Consider the following 18,856-nt stretch of genomic DNA (forward strand, 5'->3'; position numbering starts at 1 on the left):
AACTTTTATTAGTAGATTGCACAGTACAGTACATATTCCGTACAATTGACCACAAAAAGGTAACACCCGAATAAGTTTTTCAACTTGTTTAAGTCGGGGTCCACGTTATTCAATTCATGGTTCTCTGCAAACCTATGAAATGTTCTATTTTGTCTTCATTATTTTGTCAGAATGCTTCATTTGTATGTGAAAATCACAAAGATGCCACTACAGGGGTTTGGTTTACAAACTTTCAGCCCCACCTAAAACAAAATTCCCCAGCCGCCACTGATTATGATGCATTCTCATTTTAGGCAAAGTACTTAATAGTATAATTGTAACCAGGAATAAGTCTTCAAGTAACAATATTCAAATACTAACATTGTTGGGTAGGACAGAATTTGGTTTTATTCGGAATCCATTGAAACAGATTGGTGGTTTTAGCTTATAGAAAGACTTTCAGGTGTTTATATATGTTTATGTTTAAGTATTTGTCAGATGCTTTTATCCTAAGCGACATACAGAAAAAAATACTGTGGAGAGGCTAAGCTGACAGGCCGACGGCGGGGCGGGGCACGCAGGAGCCCTGCCCAAGATGGCGGCAAGGAGGCGGAGAAAGCGGCAGAGCGGAGAGGCGGGGCGTGCCGGGACCGACGACGCCGCAATCTAATTCAGGTTCGTGGCCCACACAACGAGAAACCATTAACATTTCTCCTTGCGCTGCATAAAAGGGAAGAAGGAGGTGGAGAACCTGAGTACCGAGAGCGATACACAGCGAGCTGAAGACAGCGACGACGCGGCCGACTGAAAGCGAGCGAGCAGGAGAGGAGCAGCTGAAAAGCGATCCGACCGAAAGACAAAGTTTGTATTATTGAAAAGTAAACAAGAGTCAAACCTGCAAAGCGATGTCCTTCCTTTATGGTCCATGGAACCAGCACGACGACAGCAGGAGTCCGTCACAAATATATATAAAACAATCACTGTGAACCTGATCATTTAAGGGAAGAATATAATAGAAAATATCAATAGAAAGTGTCAAGACAGAATAAACTCTAATAAACAGAGATACAGTCTATAGGTTCCTAGGATATCTAATGTATTCATACATTATTTAGTCAGTGTGTGAATGTGTGTGTGTGTGAATGGGTGAATGTGGAAATACTGTCAAAGCGCTTTGGGCTCCTTAAAAAGGGGTAGAAAAGCCCACATATGAGGTCCTCTCCAAGGTTCTCATTGTCATCATTGTCACTGGCGTCCCACTGGGTGTGAGTTTTCCTTGCCCTTTTGTGGGTTCTTCCGAGGATGTCGTAGTTGTAGTGGTTTGTACAGTCCTTTGAGACATTTGTGATTTAGGGCTATATAAATAAACATTGATATATATATATATATTTATATGTATGTATATATATATATATATATATATATATATATATATATATATATATATATATATCAATCATCAATCAATCAATGTTTACTTATATAGCCCTAAATCACTAGTGTCTCAAAGGGCTGCACAAACCACTACGACATCCTCGGTAGGCCCACATAAGGGCAAGGAAAACTCACCCAGTGGGACGTCGGTGACAATGAAGACTATGAGAACCTTGGAGAGGAGGAAAGCAATGGATGTCGAGCGGGTCTAACATGATACTGTGAAAGTTCAATCCATAATGGATCCAACACAGTCGCGAGAGTCCAGTCCAAAGCGGATCCAACACAGCAGCGAGAGTCCCGTTCACAGCGGAGCCAGCAGGAAACCATCCCAAGCGGAGGCGGATCAGCAGCGCAGAGATGTCCCCAGCCGATACACAGGCGAGCAGTACATGATCGGACCAGACCCCCTCCACAGGGTAGAGTGGGACATTGGAGAAATATATATATATATATATATATATGTATATATATATATATATATATATATATATAACAAAGTGCAAAGCATTTCTCATTTTCTTTTTGAAAGTTGAAGACACCTGGTATGACGCGAAGAGAAAAACTACAGGCAAACGTGTGGGCAGCTATTGGTATGGAACTCCATTTCCCAGCATGCTCTAGTATTACGTGACTTGACGCCTTTTGCACGGGATGATTGTGGCAGGCAGGCTGCGCGAAGCCCGTTGAGTGCAGTTAGTGACAGGAGGACAACTCGTCCAGCTAGTAATTATCTCTCCTTTTCCACATTCCAGGAGACAAAGGACACATTTAAATACACAAACCAGGCCGAGGAAGCGTTAGGAATATTCTGACGACACCGCCTTTTTTGTTTTGTGTCGCTGTGTCTGAAGTGTGTCCGGCGTGTTGTGTTTTGAAGGCCTGTTGCTGTGGAAGGCGGGGGGAGATCCTCGGACTCGCCCAGGTAGATGTCGCCGGGCCGAGAGGGTGCAGAGGACCCCGACCGGAGCTCCGTCGACGGCGTTGGATTCACCAGGTTAAAAATGACGAGTTGTTTGCTTGATCTCCTAACGTGACTCCCTCGTGATATTACAGCCCTGCTAGCGGACGCTGCACACTTTCACTTAGCCAGCGAGCTAACATTAGCATTAGCTTCCCCAGCTTGTCCAAAACACGCATCTTTTTGGGAAACTGCTTCCATTGATTAATAGTTTGCTCCACATTGCGTTGTTTTTTATCACCTCAAACGTGTTGTTGGTATGTCTGCCGATAGAATGGTGCAAAAAGTGCGAGCATTGACGTGGTGACGTTAAATTACGCTGACAAACATCAATCCATCCATCCATTTCCTACCGCTTATTCCCTTTTGGAGTCGCGGGGGGCGCTGGCCCCTATCTCAGCTACAATCGGGCGGAAGGCGGGGTACACCCTGGACAAGTCGCCACCTCATCGCAGGGCCAACACAGATAAGTTGATTGGCAACACTAAATCAATCAATGTTTATTTATATTACCCTAAATCACTAGTGTCTCAAAGGGCTGCACAAACCACAACGACATCCTCGGTAGAGCCCACATAAGGGTAGGGTTGGGTATTGTTTGAATTCGAACGATTCCGATTCTTTGTTTCGATTCCGATTCCTGACGATTCTCGATTCCGATTCTTCTTGTTTGCCAGGTAGTCCCTGGAAGGTGGTATGTATTTTGGGGCTGAGAGTTTTCACCATATCCCTGCAAACATAAACAAACATCGCGGCTGTGTTGGAGCCACTGTGGATTGAATTTTCACAGTATCATGTTAGACCCGCTCGACATCCATTGCTTTCAGTCCCCAATAGGGGGGGGAGTTGCCCACGTTTGAGGTCCTCTCCAAGGTTCTCATAGTCATCATTGTCACTGGCGTCCCAATGGATGTGAGTTTTCCTTGCCCTTATGTGGGTTCTTCCGAGGATGTCGTAGTCGTAATGGTTTGTACAGTCCTTTGAGACATTTGTGATTTAGGGCTATATAAATAAACATTGATTGATTATTTTTATTTTATTTTTTTTCTTTTATGTCATGAAAAAGGGACGTTTTTGTCATGAAAAAGGGAGGTTTATGTGGTTGGTGCGCTAATTGTAAGTGTATATTGTGTTTTGTTTTGTTGATTTGATAAAAAAAAAAAATATATATATATATATATATATTTTTTTTTAATAAGAAATTCTTCTGCGGCCCGGTACCAATCGGGCCACGGCCCGGTGGTTGGGGACCACTGGTTTACAGGATAAAAACTAAATATATTATCAATGTGAGTGTGAAAGGGGCTTCACGGTGGAAGAGGGGTTAGTGCGTCTGCCTCACAATACGAAGGTCCTGCAGTCCTGGGTTCAAATCCAGACTCGGGATCTTTCTGTGTGGAGTTTGCATGTTCTCCCCGTGAATGCGTGGGTTCCCTCCGGGTACTCCGGCTTCCTCCCACTTCCAAAGACATGCACCTGGGGATAGGTTGATTGGCAACACTAAATGGTCCCTAGTGTGTGAATGTGAGTGCGAATGTTGTCTGTCTATCTGTGTTGGCCCTGCGATGAGGTGGCGACTTTTCCAGGGTGTACCCCGCCTTCCGCCCGATTGTAGCTGAGATAGGCGCCAGCGCCCCCCGCGACCCCAAAAAAGGGAATAAGCGGTAGAAAATGGATGGATGTGAGTGTGAATGTTGTCTGTCTATCTGTGTTGTCCAGGGTGTACCCCGCCTTCTGCCCGAATGCAGCTGAGATAGGCTCCAGCACCTCCGCAACCCCAAAAGGGACAAGCGGGAAAAAATGGATGGATTGATGTGTTAGGGCAGGAAAAAACAGAGAGGCTATATCATCCCTAGAAGCCTGTTTCGCAGGTTTCCTTGCTCGTCATTTTATTCATTTATTTTTATTTTATTAAAATCCCTTAACGAGTGGGGAAACCTGCAAAATAGGCTTGTAGGGATGATGTAGCCTCTGTGTTTTTCCACTCTTGAGCACTGTATAACGGATAAACCACAGAATCCTCGACCATATAACCAATATTATGTAGATCATTAAGATAAAAAATACAACTTTTGTCTTATTAGTCTCTGCCTTCTTGGCACTGTATGTATTTGTGTAGCCGTTGCTTCTGTTGAACAAAGTAATCAAATCAGCTCGTCAGCTTAACTTTGCATTCTCTCCAAAGGTCACTCCCAGAGAAATGAGGCGCGTGGTGGTGTCTGGACCTTCAAGTCTCACTTCGCCACCTGCTATTAATTAACCTGACCCCGACTGCCCTTGATCGTCTTTGGAGGGATCTTCCGGAAAAAAATGAATCGTTACTTGCCCGTGGCGAGACAGCACTTCTTGGCCGCGCTCGCCAGCACCAGCGTGGTGGTGAAGGCCATAAGTGCCCTGGTGGTTCTCCTCTACCTGCTCTCCTGGGCTGTGGACACGTCGTACGCACTGGGGATCACCCCGGGTTATCTCTTTCCTCCTAACTTCTGGGTGTGGACGCTCGTCACCCATGGGCTGGTGGAGCAGCATGTGTGGGGCGTGGCGGCCAACGTGGGCACCGTAATGACTTGTGGGCGCCTGCTGGAGCCTCTGTGGGGCGCGCTGGAACTGCTGATCTTTTTCGCCGTGGTAAATGTATCCGCTGGCCTTCTAGCGGGCCTCTCCTACCTCTTCACCTACGCGGCCACCTTTAACCTGGACTTCTTGTTTGCGGTCCGCGTCCATGGAGGGGCTGGCTTTCTGGGAGGTGTCCTGGTGGCGCTGAAGCAGACCATGGGCGATACGACGGTGCTCAGAGTTCCACAGGTGAGGTTATCAATATCAGACATGCACTGACACTAAGTTTCTTTGGCCACAATAAGTGCAATTTTACTTTTACCGTATTTTTCGGATTATAAGTCGCTCCGGAGTATACGTCGCAGCAGCCGAAAATGCATAAGAAAGAAGGAAAAAAACATATATAAGTCGCACTGGAGTATAAGTCGCATTTTTGGGGGAAATTTATTGGATAAAATCCAACACCAAGAATAGACATTTGAAAGACAATTTAAAAGAAATAAAGAATAGTGAACAACAGGCTGAATAAGTGTACGTTATATGAGGCATAAATAACCAACTGAGAAGGTGCCTGCTATGTTAACCTAACATATTATGTAAAAGTCATTCAAATAACTTCATTTTGGTTGTTTACCATATAAGTCCAAATGAAAACTGCTCTCGTCATGGAAGATTTAATTCACATGATTGTGGCAGACGTGTGATTATTTTTGCTACAGTATAGCTTGTGTAAATGCTAACTTTCATTATCATCGGTGTTTTAGAACAAGACAATAGCAGACATTTTGTTCATTTTTTTCTACTGTTTATATTATGACATTTAAGAGATATTTGTTATCAGAGCTGTATAGCTCGGTTGGTAGAGCGGCCGTGCCAGCAACTTGAGGGTTACAGGTCCGATCCCCGCTTCTACCATCCTAGTCACTGCCGTTGTGTCCTTGGGCAAGACACTTTACCCACCTGTTCCCAGTGCCACCCACACTGGTTTAAAAAAAAATGTAACTTAGATATTGGGTTTCACAACGTAAAGCGCTTTGAGTCACTTTGAGAAAAGCGCTCTATAAATATACTTCACTTCACTTATTTCATGCTATAAATGGCTATTCTGATAAAGGATGTTAGTTAATAGAATAAACATTGTTTGTACTCTTTATTTTTGCATTTGGAGCAGTTAGAAGTGGAGAGGGAGTCGAAGAGACATAAATAGGCTATAAAACCTAAGGCAGAATCCACTCTAGCAGAAACAAAAAAGAAAATGCAAGCTTCTCAGAAATTAGCCAGGAAGGCTCATGTCAGAGTCCTCAAAGCAAAAATGCCAAAGTAATGTGTAAATAATGTCAATAACTAGATGAACCACCTGTGGTTGTGAAGTGAACACTAGCTGTCCATCCATTGTCTACTGCTTGTCACTTACCGGCTTTCCACCCAATTGCACTTGGGTGGAAAGCGGGGTACACCCTGGACAAGTCACCATCTCATCACAGGACCAACACAGATTGACAACATTCACACTCACATTTACACACTAGGGCAGGGGTAGGGAACCTATGGCTCTAGAGCCAGATGTGGCTCTTTTGATGACTGCATCTGGCTCTCAGATAAATCTTAGCTGACATTGCTTAACACGATAAGTAATTAATAATTTACTGGTAATCACAGTGTTTAAAATAAGGTTCAAATTAGAAAACATTCTCATGCATTTTAATCCAACCATCCGTTTTCTATCGCACTTGTCCAAGATGTCGCATTAATGGTAAGAAGTATTATATTTATTATTGGTTAACTTTAGAATAACAATGTTGTTAAAAACAATTAGAGACTTATTATACTCTCAAAATGTTGGTCTTAAAAATGCACGCATTTAGTTGTATTCAGTGTTAAAAAATGTTAAATGGCTCTCACGGAAATACATTTTGAAATATTTGGCTTTTATGGCTCTCTCAGCCAAAAACGTTCCGGACCCCTGCACTGGGGCCAATTTAGTAAGGTTGTAAATACTGTATAGAGTAGGTCAGTGGTTCTCAAATGGGGGTACGCGCACCCCTGGGGGTACTTGAAGGTATGCCAAGGGGTACGTGAGATTTTTAAAATGTATTCTAAATATAGCAACAATTCAAAAATCCTTTATAGATATATTTATTGAATAATACTTCAACAAAATATGAATGTAAGTTCATAAACTGTGAAAAGAAATGCAACAATGCAATATTCAGTGTTGACAGCTAGATTTTTTTGTGGACATGTTCCATAAATATTGATGTTAAAGATTTCTCATTTTGTGAAGAAATGTTTAGAATTAAGTTCATGAATCCAGATGGATCTCTATTACAATCCCAAAGAGGGCACTTTAAGTTGATGATTACTTCTATGTGTAGAAATCTTTATTTATAATTTAATCACTTGTTTATTTTTAAAAAAAAAATGTAGTTATTTTTTTATATATTTTTTCCAAGTAGTTGCAGAAAGACTACTACAGAGGAGCAATATTTTGCACTTAAATACAATTTGATGAATCAAAAACTGATGACATAGTGCTGTATTTTACTTCTTTATCTCTTTTTTTTCAACCAAAAATGCTTTGCTCTGATTAGGTGGTACTTGAATTAAAAAATGTTTTACAGGGGGTACATTGCTGAAAAAAGGTTGAGAACCACTGGAGTAGGCTAACCTATGTGGTTCCTGTGGATGTGAGCACAAATTGTATGTAGTGACTAAATAACATAGTGACTGAAACAGACATAGTGATTCATTAGGATGAATGGGGTATGTATTTACGTAAACTCTGTTGATGATTTTTCAATTATTTAAACAATAAAACATCTTTAAATGGTTTTATTTTATTGCACATTTTTGCATGTTCAATTGCTGGAAAAACCAGGAGCTTTGGGAGGGCTCGCCCCCCTTGTACCCCCACCAGGGCACCTGCGGTCTCCAGTCCCCCGGCTTATTTTCTAAGTTCAAATCACATGCCTCTTTCTGCTGTCACTTAAAGTTTACTAAACACTTGTTTCTTGATGTTGTTTAAAGTTAGCGCAGTGGTTAGGTTAGCAGTGAGCATACCTGGTCCAGGCTTGCTCTCGCTGTGGAACATGTTTAACCAACCTTTGACTAGTGACGGTGCATAGACCACATGGTTCGGAAACATACGTAAACCAGGGGTATTCATAGTGCTGTTAAGGGCTGTTTTTTTTTTATGAAAACATGTAAAATGGAATACTTTAATGAAAGAAAGCTGTAATGTTGTTATGATTACTTGATATAAAATATATGTGTCACCTTGTAATGAAAGAGAATATATGCGCCATGGCCAATTATGCAAATTGAACAATGACTTAACAGCACCCACAGTCCTGTACGACACACTAGAACAGGGGTCGGGAACCTTTTTGGCTGAGAGAGCCAAGAAGCCAAATATTTTAATATGTATTTCTGTAAGAGCCGTAAAATATTTTTTAACCCTGAACACAACTAAACGCGTGCATTTTTAAGTAAGACTATCATTTCTAGAGTATAATAGGTCTATTATTCTTTGTAATAACATTGTTATTCTGAAGCTAACTGTGGAGGGGGCGTGGCCTGCGGGCCTGCAGCGAAGCAGGGTGTTGCCAGGACCGGCCTCGAAATCAGCGACAGGCGCGTAGACGGCCCACCTGGGCCTTGTTATCTAATCACCTGTCGCTCTGTTATAAGCAGCAGCCAGGAGGAGAGACGGGGTTGGTGCTGGAGCCAGAGCGCGAGCGGGAACGAAAGAGAAAAAGACAATTGCTGGAAAGCAACTGAGAGACTTATTGAAAAATGAAACAATACTGTAACCCTGAAACAGGGTTTCATGTCGGTTCTTGGTGGTCCGAAGAACCCCCAGGAGGGCAAGCCCCACACTAACCAATAATAAATAAATAACTTCTTACCATCAACGCAACTTCTTGAACAGGTGCGGTAGTAAATGGATGGATGGATTAAAAATGCACGAGGATGTTTTATATTTTGAACATCATTTTTAACACTGATTACAAGTGGAATTATTCATTATTTATCGTGTTAAGCAGAGTCAGCTCAAATTTACCTGAGAGCCGAATGCAGTCATCAAAAGAGCCACATCTGGCTCCCGAGCCATAGGTTCCCTACCCCTGCACTAGAACGTGTCATCATTGCTCTTTAAAATGCTAGAGAGCGGAAAGTGGAGGTTCTTCCTTTGCAATTCACTGAGTGACTTCCTTGTATCTATAGCAGTTTTTCCTCACAAGATTTATGATCCCTATTTTCTGAATTACCAGGTAAGGCTCAAAGCAGCCCCGGCGTTGGTCCTCCTCCTCTTGGCCTTACTGCGTCTCTCAGGGCTGCTGGAGAGCTCCGCCCCCCTGGCAGCGTACAGCTACGGCGCCTTCTCCGGCTGGGTCTACCTGCGCTTCTACCAGAGGCACAGCCGGGGCCGCGGGGACATGTCTGACCACTTCGCCTTCGCAAGCTTCTTCCCCGAGGCACTGCAGCCGGTGGTGGGTCTGCTGGCGGGGCTCGTCCATGCCACCCTGGTCAAGGTGAAGGTGTGCAGGAAGATGGTGAAGAGGTACGACGTGGGGGCGCCGTCGTCCATCACCATCAGCCTGCCGGGGACAGACCCACAGGATGCAGAGAGGAGGAGGTGAGAAGAAACGACCAATCTGAATTAAAAGGGGCAGTTCGGTAGAAATGAAACTTTGTTAGACAGTGGGGCAAAATAGTATTTAATTAGCCAGAGATTGTGCAAGCTCTCCCACTTAAAATGCTGACACAGGTCTGCTTTCAGTCCTTTGTGTCCAGGGAATTATTCTCTGAATTTGTAAACATTAACTCAAACAGTTAAAAAATATTAAAATACTGACATAATCACTCTAGTATTTACTATATACTGATACTACTCGAGATTGGAATATTTGGTCACTTCACAATTCAATTTGATTCAGATTTTTGGGGTGACTGTTCAATTTAGACTATGATCACACTGCGGCGTCGAATTGCCAATTCCGATTTTTCTTGTCAAATCAGATCTTTTTAGTGACCATTGACATTACAAAAAAATTGGGATATCTAATGTGAATGCAATCTGACCTGCATGCGGACATGACGTCATGTGTTTATGGAAGTAAAAAGGGCAACAGCTTTAGTTGGTCTAAAAACTGGCACATTTTTGGCTATTTCAAGATTTTAGTGCAATCAAACAACATTTTCTGAACAAAATATGCATCTATTTAAAACAGTGCCCAAAACTTTCATTTTAGTTGTTTACCATAAGAGCCCAGAAACGACCTGTAATTTTCTTATTTATTTTTTTTAGTTAAATGTTTTTTACACTTGACTATCCTGAGTTTTATCCTTTTAAAAGTGTGTGTTAACTACGGTGCAGCACTTTTTGGAACTTTAATTGTTTTTTTGGAAATGTGGATTAGATTGGAACATGCATTTTCACGATGTAACTAGAGATGTTCAATAATATTGGACTGCCGATATTATCGGCTGATAAATGCTTTAAAATGTAATCACATAATATCCATGGCTTTTCACACACAAGTGAATGCAAGGCATACTTGGTCAACAGCCATACAGGTCACACTAAGGGTGGCCATATAAACTACTTTAACACTGTTACAAATATGCGCCTCACTGTGAACCCACACCAAACAAGAATGACAAACACTTTTCGGGAGAACATCCACACCTTAACGCAACATAAAAAATACCCAGAAGCCCTTACAGCACTAACTCTTCCGGGATGCTACAATATACACCCCCCGCTACCCCCTACCCTTCCATCTCAACCCCGCTGCCCCCCAACTTCCTCGTGTTCTCTCAGGGAGAGCATGTCCCAAATTCCAAGCTGCTCTTTTGAAGCATGTTTAAAAAAAAATAATGCACTTTGTTACTTCAATAATTAATATGGCAGTGCCATGTTGGCATTTTTTTTCATAACTTGAGTTGATTTATTTTGGAAAACCTTGTTACACTGTGTAATGCATCCAGCGGGGCATCACAACAAAATTAAGCATAATAATAATGTGTTAATTCCACGACTGTATATATCGGCAATTAAGAGTTGGACAATATCGGATATCTGCAAAAAAATCCATTATCGGACAGTTAAAGTCAAAGTACCAATGATAGTCACACACACACACACACACACTAGGTGTGGTGAAATTTGTCCTCTGCATTTGACCCATCCCCTTGTTCGCCCCCTGGAAGGTGAGGGGAGCAATGAGCAGCAGCGGTGGCCACGCCCTTGTACTGTTTTTGGTGATTTAACCCCCAATTCCCACCCTTGATGCTGAGTGCCAAGTAGGGAGCCAATAGGTCCCATTTTTATAGTCTTTGGTATGACTCGGCTGGGGTTTGAACTCACAACCTACCGATCTCAGGGCGGACACTCTAACCACTAAAACGCTCTATCGTCGGCCAAATTTAAATCATTTATATCGTACATTGTCTATATCGCACAACTCTACACGGAGCCAATGTTGTCTAAATAGGAGGCAACACAAGTAAAGTATGAACCCAACTGTTTTCTACAGTAGCACTGCCTTAATCCTCTTGGGCATGGAATAAACCAGAGATGCTACCGGAACCTTCCATGATGTCACTGGTGGAGGTGGTTTATGTGGGAAACCTAACTTTAACTCATGAGTAAGGAAATGAACGAAACACCAAAGGCCTCAATATGGTACTGCACTTTAGCTAATGGTCTTTCTTTTTAAAAATGCGCTTTTTGGGGGATTTTGCTTATTGTTCACAATCATTATGATGACGATGGATGTTTTTTATATGTATTTTAAATATTAAATCTGATCAAAAGTTTGCTTACAATGGAGCCTATTGGAGCCACACAATTCCGCCGACAAGGCTCTTACAAGTCACCCAAACACTTCCATTAAGATATACACTACAGGCTTAAAGTTTGGACACACCTTCTATTTCATGACTATTTACATTGTAGATTGTCACTGAAGGCATCAAAACTATGAATGAACACATGTGGAGTTATGTACTTAACAAAAAAAAGTGAAATAACTGAAAACATGTTTTATATTCTAGTTTCTTCAATATAGCCACCCTTTGCTCTGATTACTACTTTGCACTCTCTTGGCATTTTCTCGATGAGCTATACCTGCCAACCCTCCCGATTTTACCGGGAGACTCCCGAATTTCAGTACCCCTCCCGAAAATCTCCCAGGGCAACCATTCTCCCGAATTTCTCCCAATTTCCACCCGGACAACATTATCGGTGCCGTGCCTTTAGGTTCATCTATAACCTGTCGTCACGTCTGCTTTTCTTCCATACAAACAGCGTGTTGGCCCAGTCACACACTATATGTGACTTTTACACACATACACAAATGAATGCAAGCCATACTTGATCAACAGCCGTACAGGTCACACTGAGGGTGGCCGTATAAACAACTTTAACACTGTTAGAAATATGCGCCACACTGTGAGCCCACACCAACAAGAATGACAAACACATTTCGGTAGAACATCCGCACCGTAACACAACATAAACAAAACAGAACAAATACCCAGAATCCCTCGCAGCACTAACTCTTACGACACCTGCTCACCCAGCCAAGACACCGCGAAGCCTCTCCGTCCCAGCGCTCAGTGCTAGCTCCGCAGCCCTGTCCCCTCATCCGCACCTCCTCCAGTCCCTCCAAACTCTGCAGTCCTGTCCCCTCATCCGCATCTCCGCCAGTCCCTCCAAACCGACTCCGGTGTGGCAGAGACCCAGCAGCTGGTCTCCATGGCCAAAAGGCTCCTGGGAGGCAGATCCAGAAGTCCACAAAAAAAGCACCACAGAGGTCACGAAAGTGCCACCCCTTGTCACACAGTCCCAAAGGGTCCCGGACTCAAAAGGCAAAAAAATATAATAAGACATGAAAACAAGAGGGAAACACAAAAGGATGACACAAGAGCACAGAGGTCCTGCCTACAGCAGCCACTACAGCAGCGCCATCTTGGGGGAAAAAAAAAAAAAAAAAAAGGATGCCTTCAGTGACAATCTACAATGTAAATAATCATGAAAATGAATAAAACGCATTGAATGAGAAGGTGTGTCCAACCTTTTGGCCTGTACTGTACATAATGTAAGTATATATGTAATCTTAGGGCTGTGCGATTTACCGGTATTGCACTTAATACCGGTATATTTTAGAAAGTGGTATATATTTGAGACAAAACCGCCATACTGGTATTTTTTTATGTGCCTTTGTTACGGCCGTTTGCTCTTCTCAGGACATCCTCTTTGGCTCACCCTCGCGTGTTTACAGAGGGTTCTCTGAGGACACACTGTGACTCACATCAATGTTTTTAAAGAAATATGCCAGCGTGGTGCCGACTCCCTCGTTATGCAATGATTTGTTCGTCTGCGTTAGCGCTTATAATAACAATATTACTAATACTTGGTTAATATTAAAGTCACAAAATGTAAATTGAATCTTGGTGGTGTTGGGTTATTTATTGGACTCTATGGGCAAAATAGAGGACCTCCCGCCCATTAGCTCCGCTGTAAGCCTACTTTTATTTCCGTTAATTTAATATTTAGAATGCATGAAAAAAAAATCCATCCATCATCTTGATTGTGAACGATAGGCAAAATTTCCAAAAATAAGTGCAGTTCCCCTTTAATGTCCTCAGGACAGGTCAGAGATTTACTAACCTTATTAGTGTCTACGAGGGAAAATAAGGTAGACTGCTGCTTATTGTAGAATAAGAAGGGCACTTCTTCTTCTGCAGGGGGAAATATGGTAGACTGCTGCTTACCGTAGAAGAAGAAGCGGACTTCTTCTGCGGGGGAAAATGAAGCTGGCGGCTGCTTACTGTAGTTGCGAGACCTCCATCCATCCATTTCTACCGCTTATTGTGGCTCAATATTGGTCCATATATAAGGTGCACCAGATTATAATGCGCACTGTCAGCTTTTGAGAAAATTTGAAGTTTTTAGGTGCGCCTTATAGTGCGGAAAATGCGGTACCTTGATTGCCATTTTATCACAGGAAAGATAAGCCTCTAGAATGGAACCTAGGTAGATGACCTCATCTTTCCTGGTTCGTCTTCGCTTGCGATGGTCTCCTGCTGGCCCCACTATGAACCGGACTCTCCCTAATATGTTAAATCCAGTATGGACTGGACTTTCACAATATTATGTTAGACCCACTCGACGCAAATTGTTTTTGGTCTCCCCACGTATGCGGTCCTCTCCAAGGTTTCTCATAGTCATTCACATCGACGTCCCACAGGGGTGAGTTTTTCCTTGCCCTTATGTGGACTCTGTACCGCGGATGTCGTTGTGGCTTGTGCAGCCCTTTGAGACACTTGTGATTGAGGGCTACCTATATAAATAAACATTGATTGATTCATTGGGTTCGCAGCCGAGTGTGAAGCGGCCGGAATGAGAATCAGCACCTCCAAATCCGAGTCCATGGTTCTCTCCCGGAAAAGGGTGGAGTGCCATCTCCGGGTTGGGGAGGAGACCCTGCCCCAAGTGGAGGAGTTCAAGTACCTAGGAGTCTTGTTCACGAGTAGGGGAAGAGTGGATCGTGAGATCGACAGGCGGATCGGTGCGGCGTCTTCAGTAATGCGGACGTTGTACCGATCTGTTGTGGTGAAGAAGGAGCTGAGCCGGAAGGCAAAGCTCTCAATTTACCGGTCGATCTACGTTCCCACCCTCACCTATGGTCATGAGCTTGGGGTCATGATCGAAAGGATAAGATCACGGGTACAAGCGGCCGAAATGAGTTTTCTCCGCCGGGTAGCGGGGCTCTCCCTTAGAGATAGGGTGAGGGGCTCTGCCATCCGGGAGGAACTCAAAGTAAAGCCGCTGCTCCTCCACATCGAGAGGAGCCAGATGAGGTGGTTCGGGCATCTGGTCAGGATGCCACCCGAACGCCTCCTGAGGGAGGTGTTTAGGGCACGTCCAACCGGTAGGAGGCCACGGGGAAGACCCAGGACACGTTGGGAAGACTATGTCTCCCGGCTGGCCTGGGAACGCCTCGGGATCCCCCGGGAAGAGCTAGACGAAGTGGCTGGGGAGAGGGAAGTCTGGGCTTCCCTGCTTAGGCTGCTGCCCCCGCGACCCGACCTCGGATAAACGGAAGAAGATGGATGGATGGATGATTAATTGGGTGGGCAGCACAGTGGAAGAGGGGTTGGTGCGTCTGCCTCACAATACGAAGGTCCTGAGCAGTCCTGGGTTCAATCCAGGGCTTGGGATCTTTCTGTGTGGAGTTTGCATGTTCTCCCCGTGACTGTGTGGGTTCCCTCCAGGTACTCCGGCTTCCTCCCACTTCCAAAGACATGCACCTGGGGATAGGTTGATTGGCAACACTAAATGGTCCCTAGTGTGTGAATGTGAGTGTGAATGTTGTCTGTCTATCTGTGTTGGCCCTGCGATGAGGTGGCGACTTGTCCAGGGTCTCTTCCGCCTTCTGCCCGATTGTAGCTGAAATAGGCTCCAGTGACCCAAAAGGGAATAAGCGGTAGAAAATTGATGGATGGATGATTGATTGTTGATAACAATGTCTAGGAGTGAAGACTTGACCTTTTCTGCCGTCTTCCTCCCTAGACAACTGGCCCTCAAGGCGCTGAACGAGCGTCTAAAGCGCGTGGAGGACCAGTCCGCCTGGCCCAGCATGGACGACGACGAAGAAGACGAGGAGGACAACGAGGTCAGGACAGACATGGAGCCGCTCCTCCCGCGTGACGCTCCCTCTTCCACTCCCAGACCAACATCGGGGGGACTCCTGGGCATGTCCCTCTCCTCCTCCTCCATGTCGCACAGCGGAGGAGCGCAGCCCAACCCGGAGTCGAGCATCATCAGCTTCGAGGACGCACCATCCAGGTCGTAACCCACCTAAGGCGCACCATGACTGGGATGTATTCAGCCATGGGACACTCTCTGACGTCCAGATGGCTTTTTCTCTTTCACACGTGTCGTCACCTCGTCCTGCTTGAAGCCTCAGAGGCGGGATGTTGCGTTGACGGCACCGGGCGCCGCGTCCTCCTGCTTTTTAAACCAATGGCAAATCGGATGTACAATTTCCTCATCTGTGTCTGAGCGGCCGCAAGGAAGAGTTCGTACTTGCCAGACCTCTGGCTTGGACTTTGGGGATTTTGGAGGTTTGGCGACACAGCTAGTAAAGAAAAGAGAGATGCTCTTTGAATAACAAAAGGAAGAAAAAAAAAGTGCCAGCTGAGAATATTCTGGACCAAGTGTTCCTTTGCTGCCTTTTCTCCTGGAGTGTCACACTTGCAGGACACCAGAAAACTGCTTGTTTCTTTTGTCCGAGGTTTGTTTACCACTTTGAAACCTGCTCCTGCACAAGTCTGACTCCAGGTCATTCTGGACTATGCTGTTTAAGTTGTAGAGCGCTGCCAGGTTTAGCAATAGCTGTTCAACTATTGCAGTCCTTTTTGGGGTCTTTCACTCTTATATCGGTTTGATACAAACAAGATCATTGGAAAAACAAAACAAAAACAGCAGGTTTAATAGAGGAGAGCTGCAGTCACAGTCTTGTTTGCTTTATTTGCACTCTGTCATTTGTAAAATGTCAGCGTTAGGTGAATCCTGTTTGAGTTTTTGGAATCTAAACTTCCATGAACTCCACTTTATGGTTGGAATGGGAAAAAAAGCATCTTTATTTTTGCCATTTTACCCCAGACAGCAACAATTCAATGTATTGTTCTCTGATTTTACTTTCTGATTCTCTTGTAATTGTTTTTTCCTGCCTGAATCATGATATTGTCAGATCAGGAAAAAAAAAAACCCAACTAAAACCACATTTGTTTTTTAGCTTTGCGAATAAATTCACATTGCACAGAAAGCAGAAATGCTCCTCATTCAATAAATTAATTACAAAGTGATTGTTTCTGTTTGGGATTACAAATTTGTGTGTAGGGACTGCAGAAAAGAAAAATAGTTTGGACTGATTTAAACCAGAGGATCCAAGCCATGGAAATTGTCCCATCTTCTTGTTCAACCTCCTTAATTTATTGTGCCTTTTAGAGGATCACGCTGGCCATTGTTGCTCATTTGTGTCTCCTCCAACCAACCAACACAAAGTCATGGAGAGAATATTAATGCTTCAAATTTGGAGTTACAATTACGGTTTCATGGTGCCAAATTAGTGTGAATATTGCTGTTTTTGCTACTAATCAGTGGTTTCACTTCTCTTTGCTTTTTCCCTCTATTCTACAAACCCCGTTTCCATATGAGTTGGGAAATTGTGTTAGATGTAAATATAAACAGAATACAATGATTTGCAAATCCTTTTCAACCCATATTCAATTTAATGGACTACAAAGACAATATATTTGATGTTCAAACTCATAAACTTTATTTTTTGTTTGCAAATAATAATTAACTTTGAATTTCATGGCTGCAACACGTGCCAAAGTAGTTGGGAAAGGGCATGTTCACCACTGTGTTACATCACCTTTTCTTTTAACAACACTCAAACGTTTGGGAACTGAGGAAACTAAACGTTGAAGCTTTGAAAGTGGAATTCGTTCCTCATTCTTGTTTTAGAATAGAATACAATAGAAAGTACTCAATTGATCCCTGGGGGAAATTTAACATTTTATCTGGAGCTTCAGTCGTTCAACAGTCCGGGGTCTCTGCTGTCGTATTTTGCGCTTCATAATGCACCACACATTTTCAATGGGAGACAGTTCTGGACTGCAGGCAGGCCAAGAAAGAACCCGGACTCTTTTTTTTTTTACGAAACCACGCTGTTGTAACACGTGCTGAATGTGGCTTGGCATTGTCTTGCTGAAATAAGCAGGGGCGTCCATGAAAAAGACGGCGCTCAGATGGCAAACAGTGCCATCTGAGTGATCGAAAGTCACGGTCATTCAATGTTGGTTTCCGGCCATGCCGCTTACGTGGAGTGATTTCTCCAGATTCTCTGAACCTTTTGATGACATTATGGAGCGTAGATGTTGAAATCCCTAAATTTCTTGCAATTGCACTTTGAGAAACGTTGTTCTTAAACTGTTTGACTATTTGCTCACGCAGTTGTGGACAAAGGGGTGTACCTCGCCCTATCCTTTCTTGTGAAAGACTGAGCATTTTTTTGGGAAGCTGTTTTTATACCCAATCATGGCACCCACCTGTTCCCAATTAGCCTGCACACATGTGGGATGTTCCACATAAGTGTTTGATGAGCATTCCCTCAACTTTATCAATATTTTTTGCCACCTTTCCCAACTTCTTTGTCACGTGTTGCTGGCATCAAATTCTAAAGTTAATGATTATTTTCACAAAAAAAAGTTTATGAGTTTGAACATCAAATATGTTGTCTTTGTAGCATATTCAACTGAATATGGGTTGAAAAGGATTTGCAAATCATTGTATTCTGTTTATATTTACATCCAGCACAATTTCCCAACTCATATGGAAACGGGGTTTGTAGATATCAGTAAGAGAAAGAAACCAGAAATAAACAATTATCCATCCAGCGATTCATTTTATACCGCTTGTCCCTCCCGAAATGAAATACTTTTGTTGTGATGAAGCCAATATGATGTTGATGACACAGCTAAGGAAAGTATGCCTAACAGTTCTCTATGTTGGTTCATCAAAATAGCACAGCAGCAGGTTTTTCCCTCTTCGTTCATTTTGTTTGTACACTTTTACCTGTTCTTCAACCTATCTGAATCTCACCTTGATGGGACTTTCTCTCTGTATGTTGCACACCTTGCAGTTTTAGTTTACAATATATTTCTGTACATAAAATAAAAAGGCCATTGTATGAGGTGTGTGTTATGTTGAGTAAATATTACAGGTGAGAACACACTTTGTCAGCGGTTGTCCAAAATGCACAAAAAAAGAAAATTGGTAAGTCAAAGTTTATTTATTTAGCCCTTAATCACAAGTGTCTCAAAGGGCTGCAAAAAGGTGGTATAAAA

At 43.3% G+C, this 18,856-nt stretch overlaps 1 protein-coding gene across 1 annotated transcript; it reads left to right on the forward strand.

Moving 5' to 3' along the window:
• Positions 1 to 2,039: 2,039 nt before the first annotated feature.
• On the forward strand, positions 2,040 to 18,702 carry tmem115 (transmembrane protein 115). The gene is made up of 4 exons (XM_061904839.1): positions 2,040 to 2,410; positions 4,560 to 5,176; positions 9,202 to 9,566; positions 15,513 to 18,702. The coding sequence occupies exons 2-4, from the start codon at positions 4,685 to 4,687 to the stop codon at positions 15,793 to 15,795; spliced, it is 1,140 nt and encodes a 379-aa protein (XP_061760823.1). The 5' UTR covers positions 2,040 to 2,410; positions 4,560 to 4,684; the 3' UTR covers positions 15,796 to 18,702.
• The last annotated feature ends 154 nt before the right edge of the window (positions 18,703 to 18,856 follow it).

This window comes from Nerophis ophidion, linkage group LG06 (assembly GCF_033978795.1).
Source record: "Nerophis ophidion isolate RoL-2023_Sa linkage group LG06, RoL_Noph_v1.0, whole genome shotgun sequence".
NCBI lineage: Eukaryota > Metazoa > Chordata > Actinopteri > Syngnathiformes > Syngnathidae > Nerophis > Nerophis ophidion.

Excerpts from the sequence above, each read along its gene's own strand:
- tmem115 (XM_061904839.1), top strand. The coding sequence starts at position 4,685 with ATGAATCGTTACTTGCCCGTGGCGAGACAGCACTTCTTGGCCGCGCTC. Across the intron at positions 5,177-9,201 it reads CGGTGCTCAGAGTTCCACAG|GTAAGGCTCAAAGCAGCCCC; the intron begins GTGAGGTTATCA and ends CTGAATTACCAG. Across the intron at positions 9,567-15,512 it reads CAGGATGCAGAGAGGAGGAG|ACAACTGGCCCTCAAGGCGC; the intron begins GTGAGAAGAAAC and ends CTTCCTCCCTAG.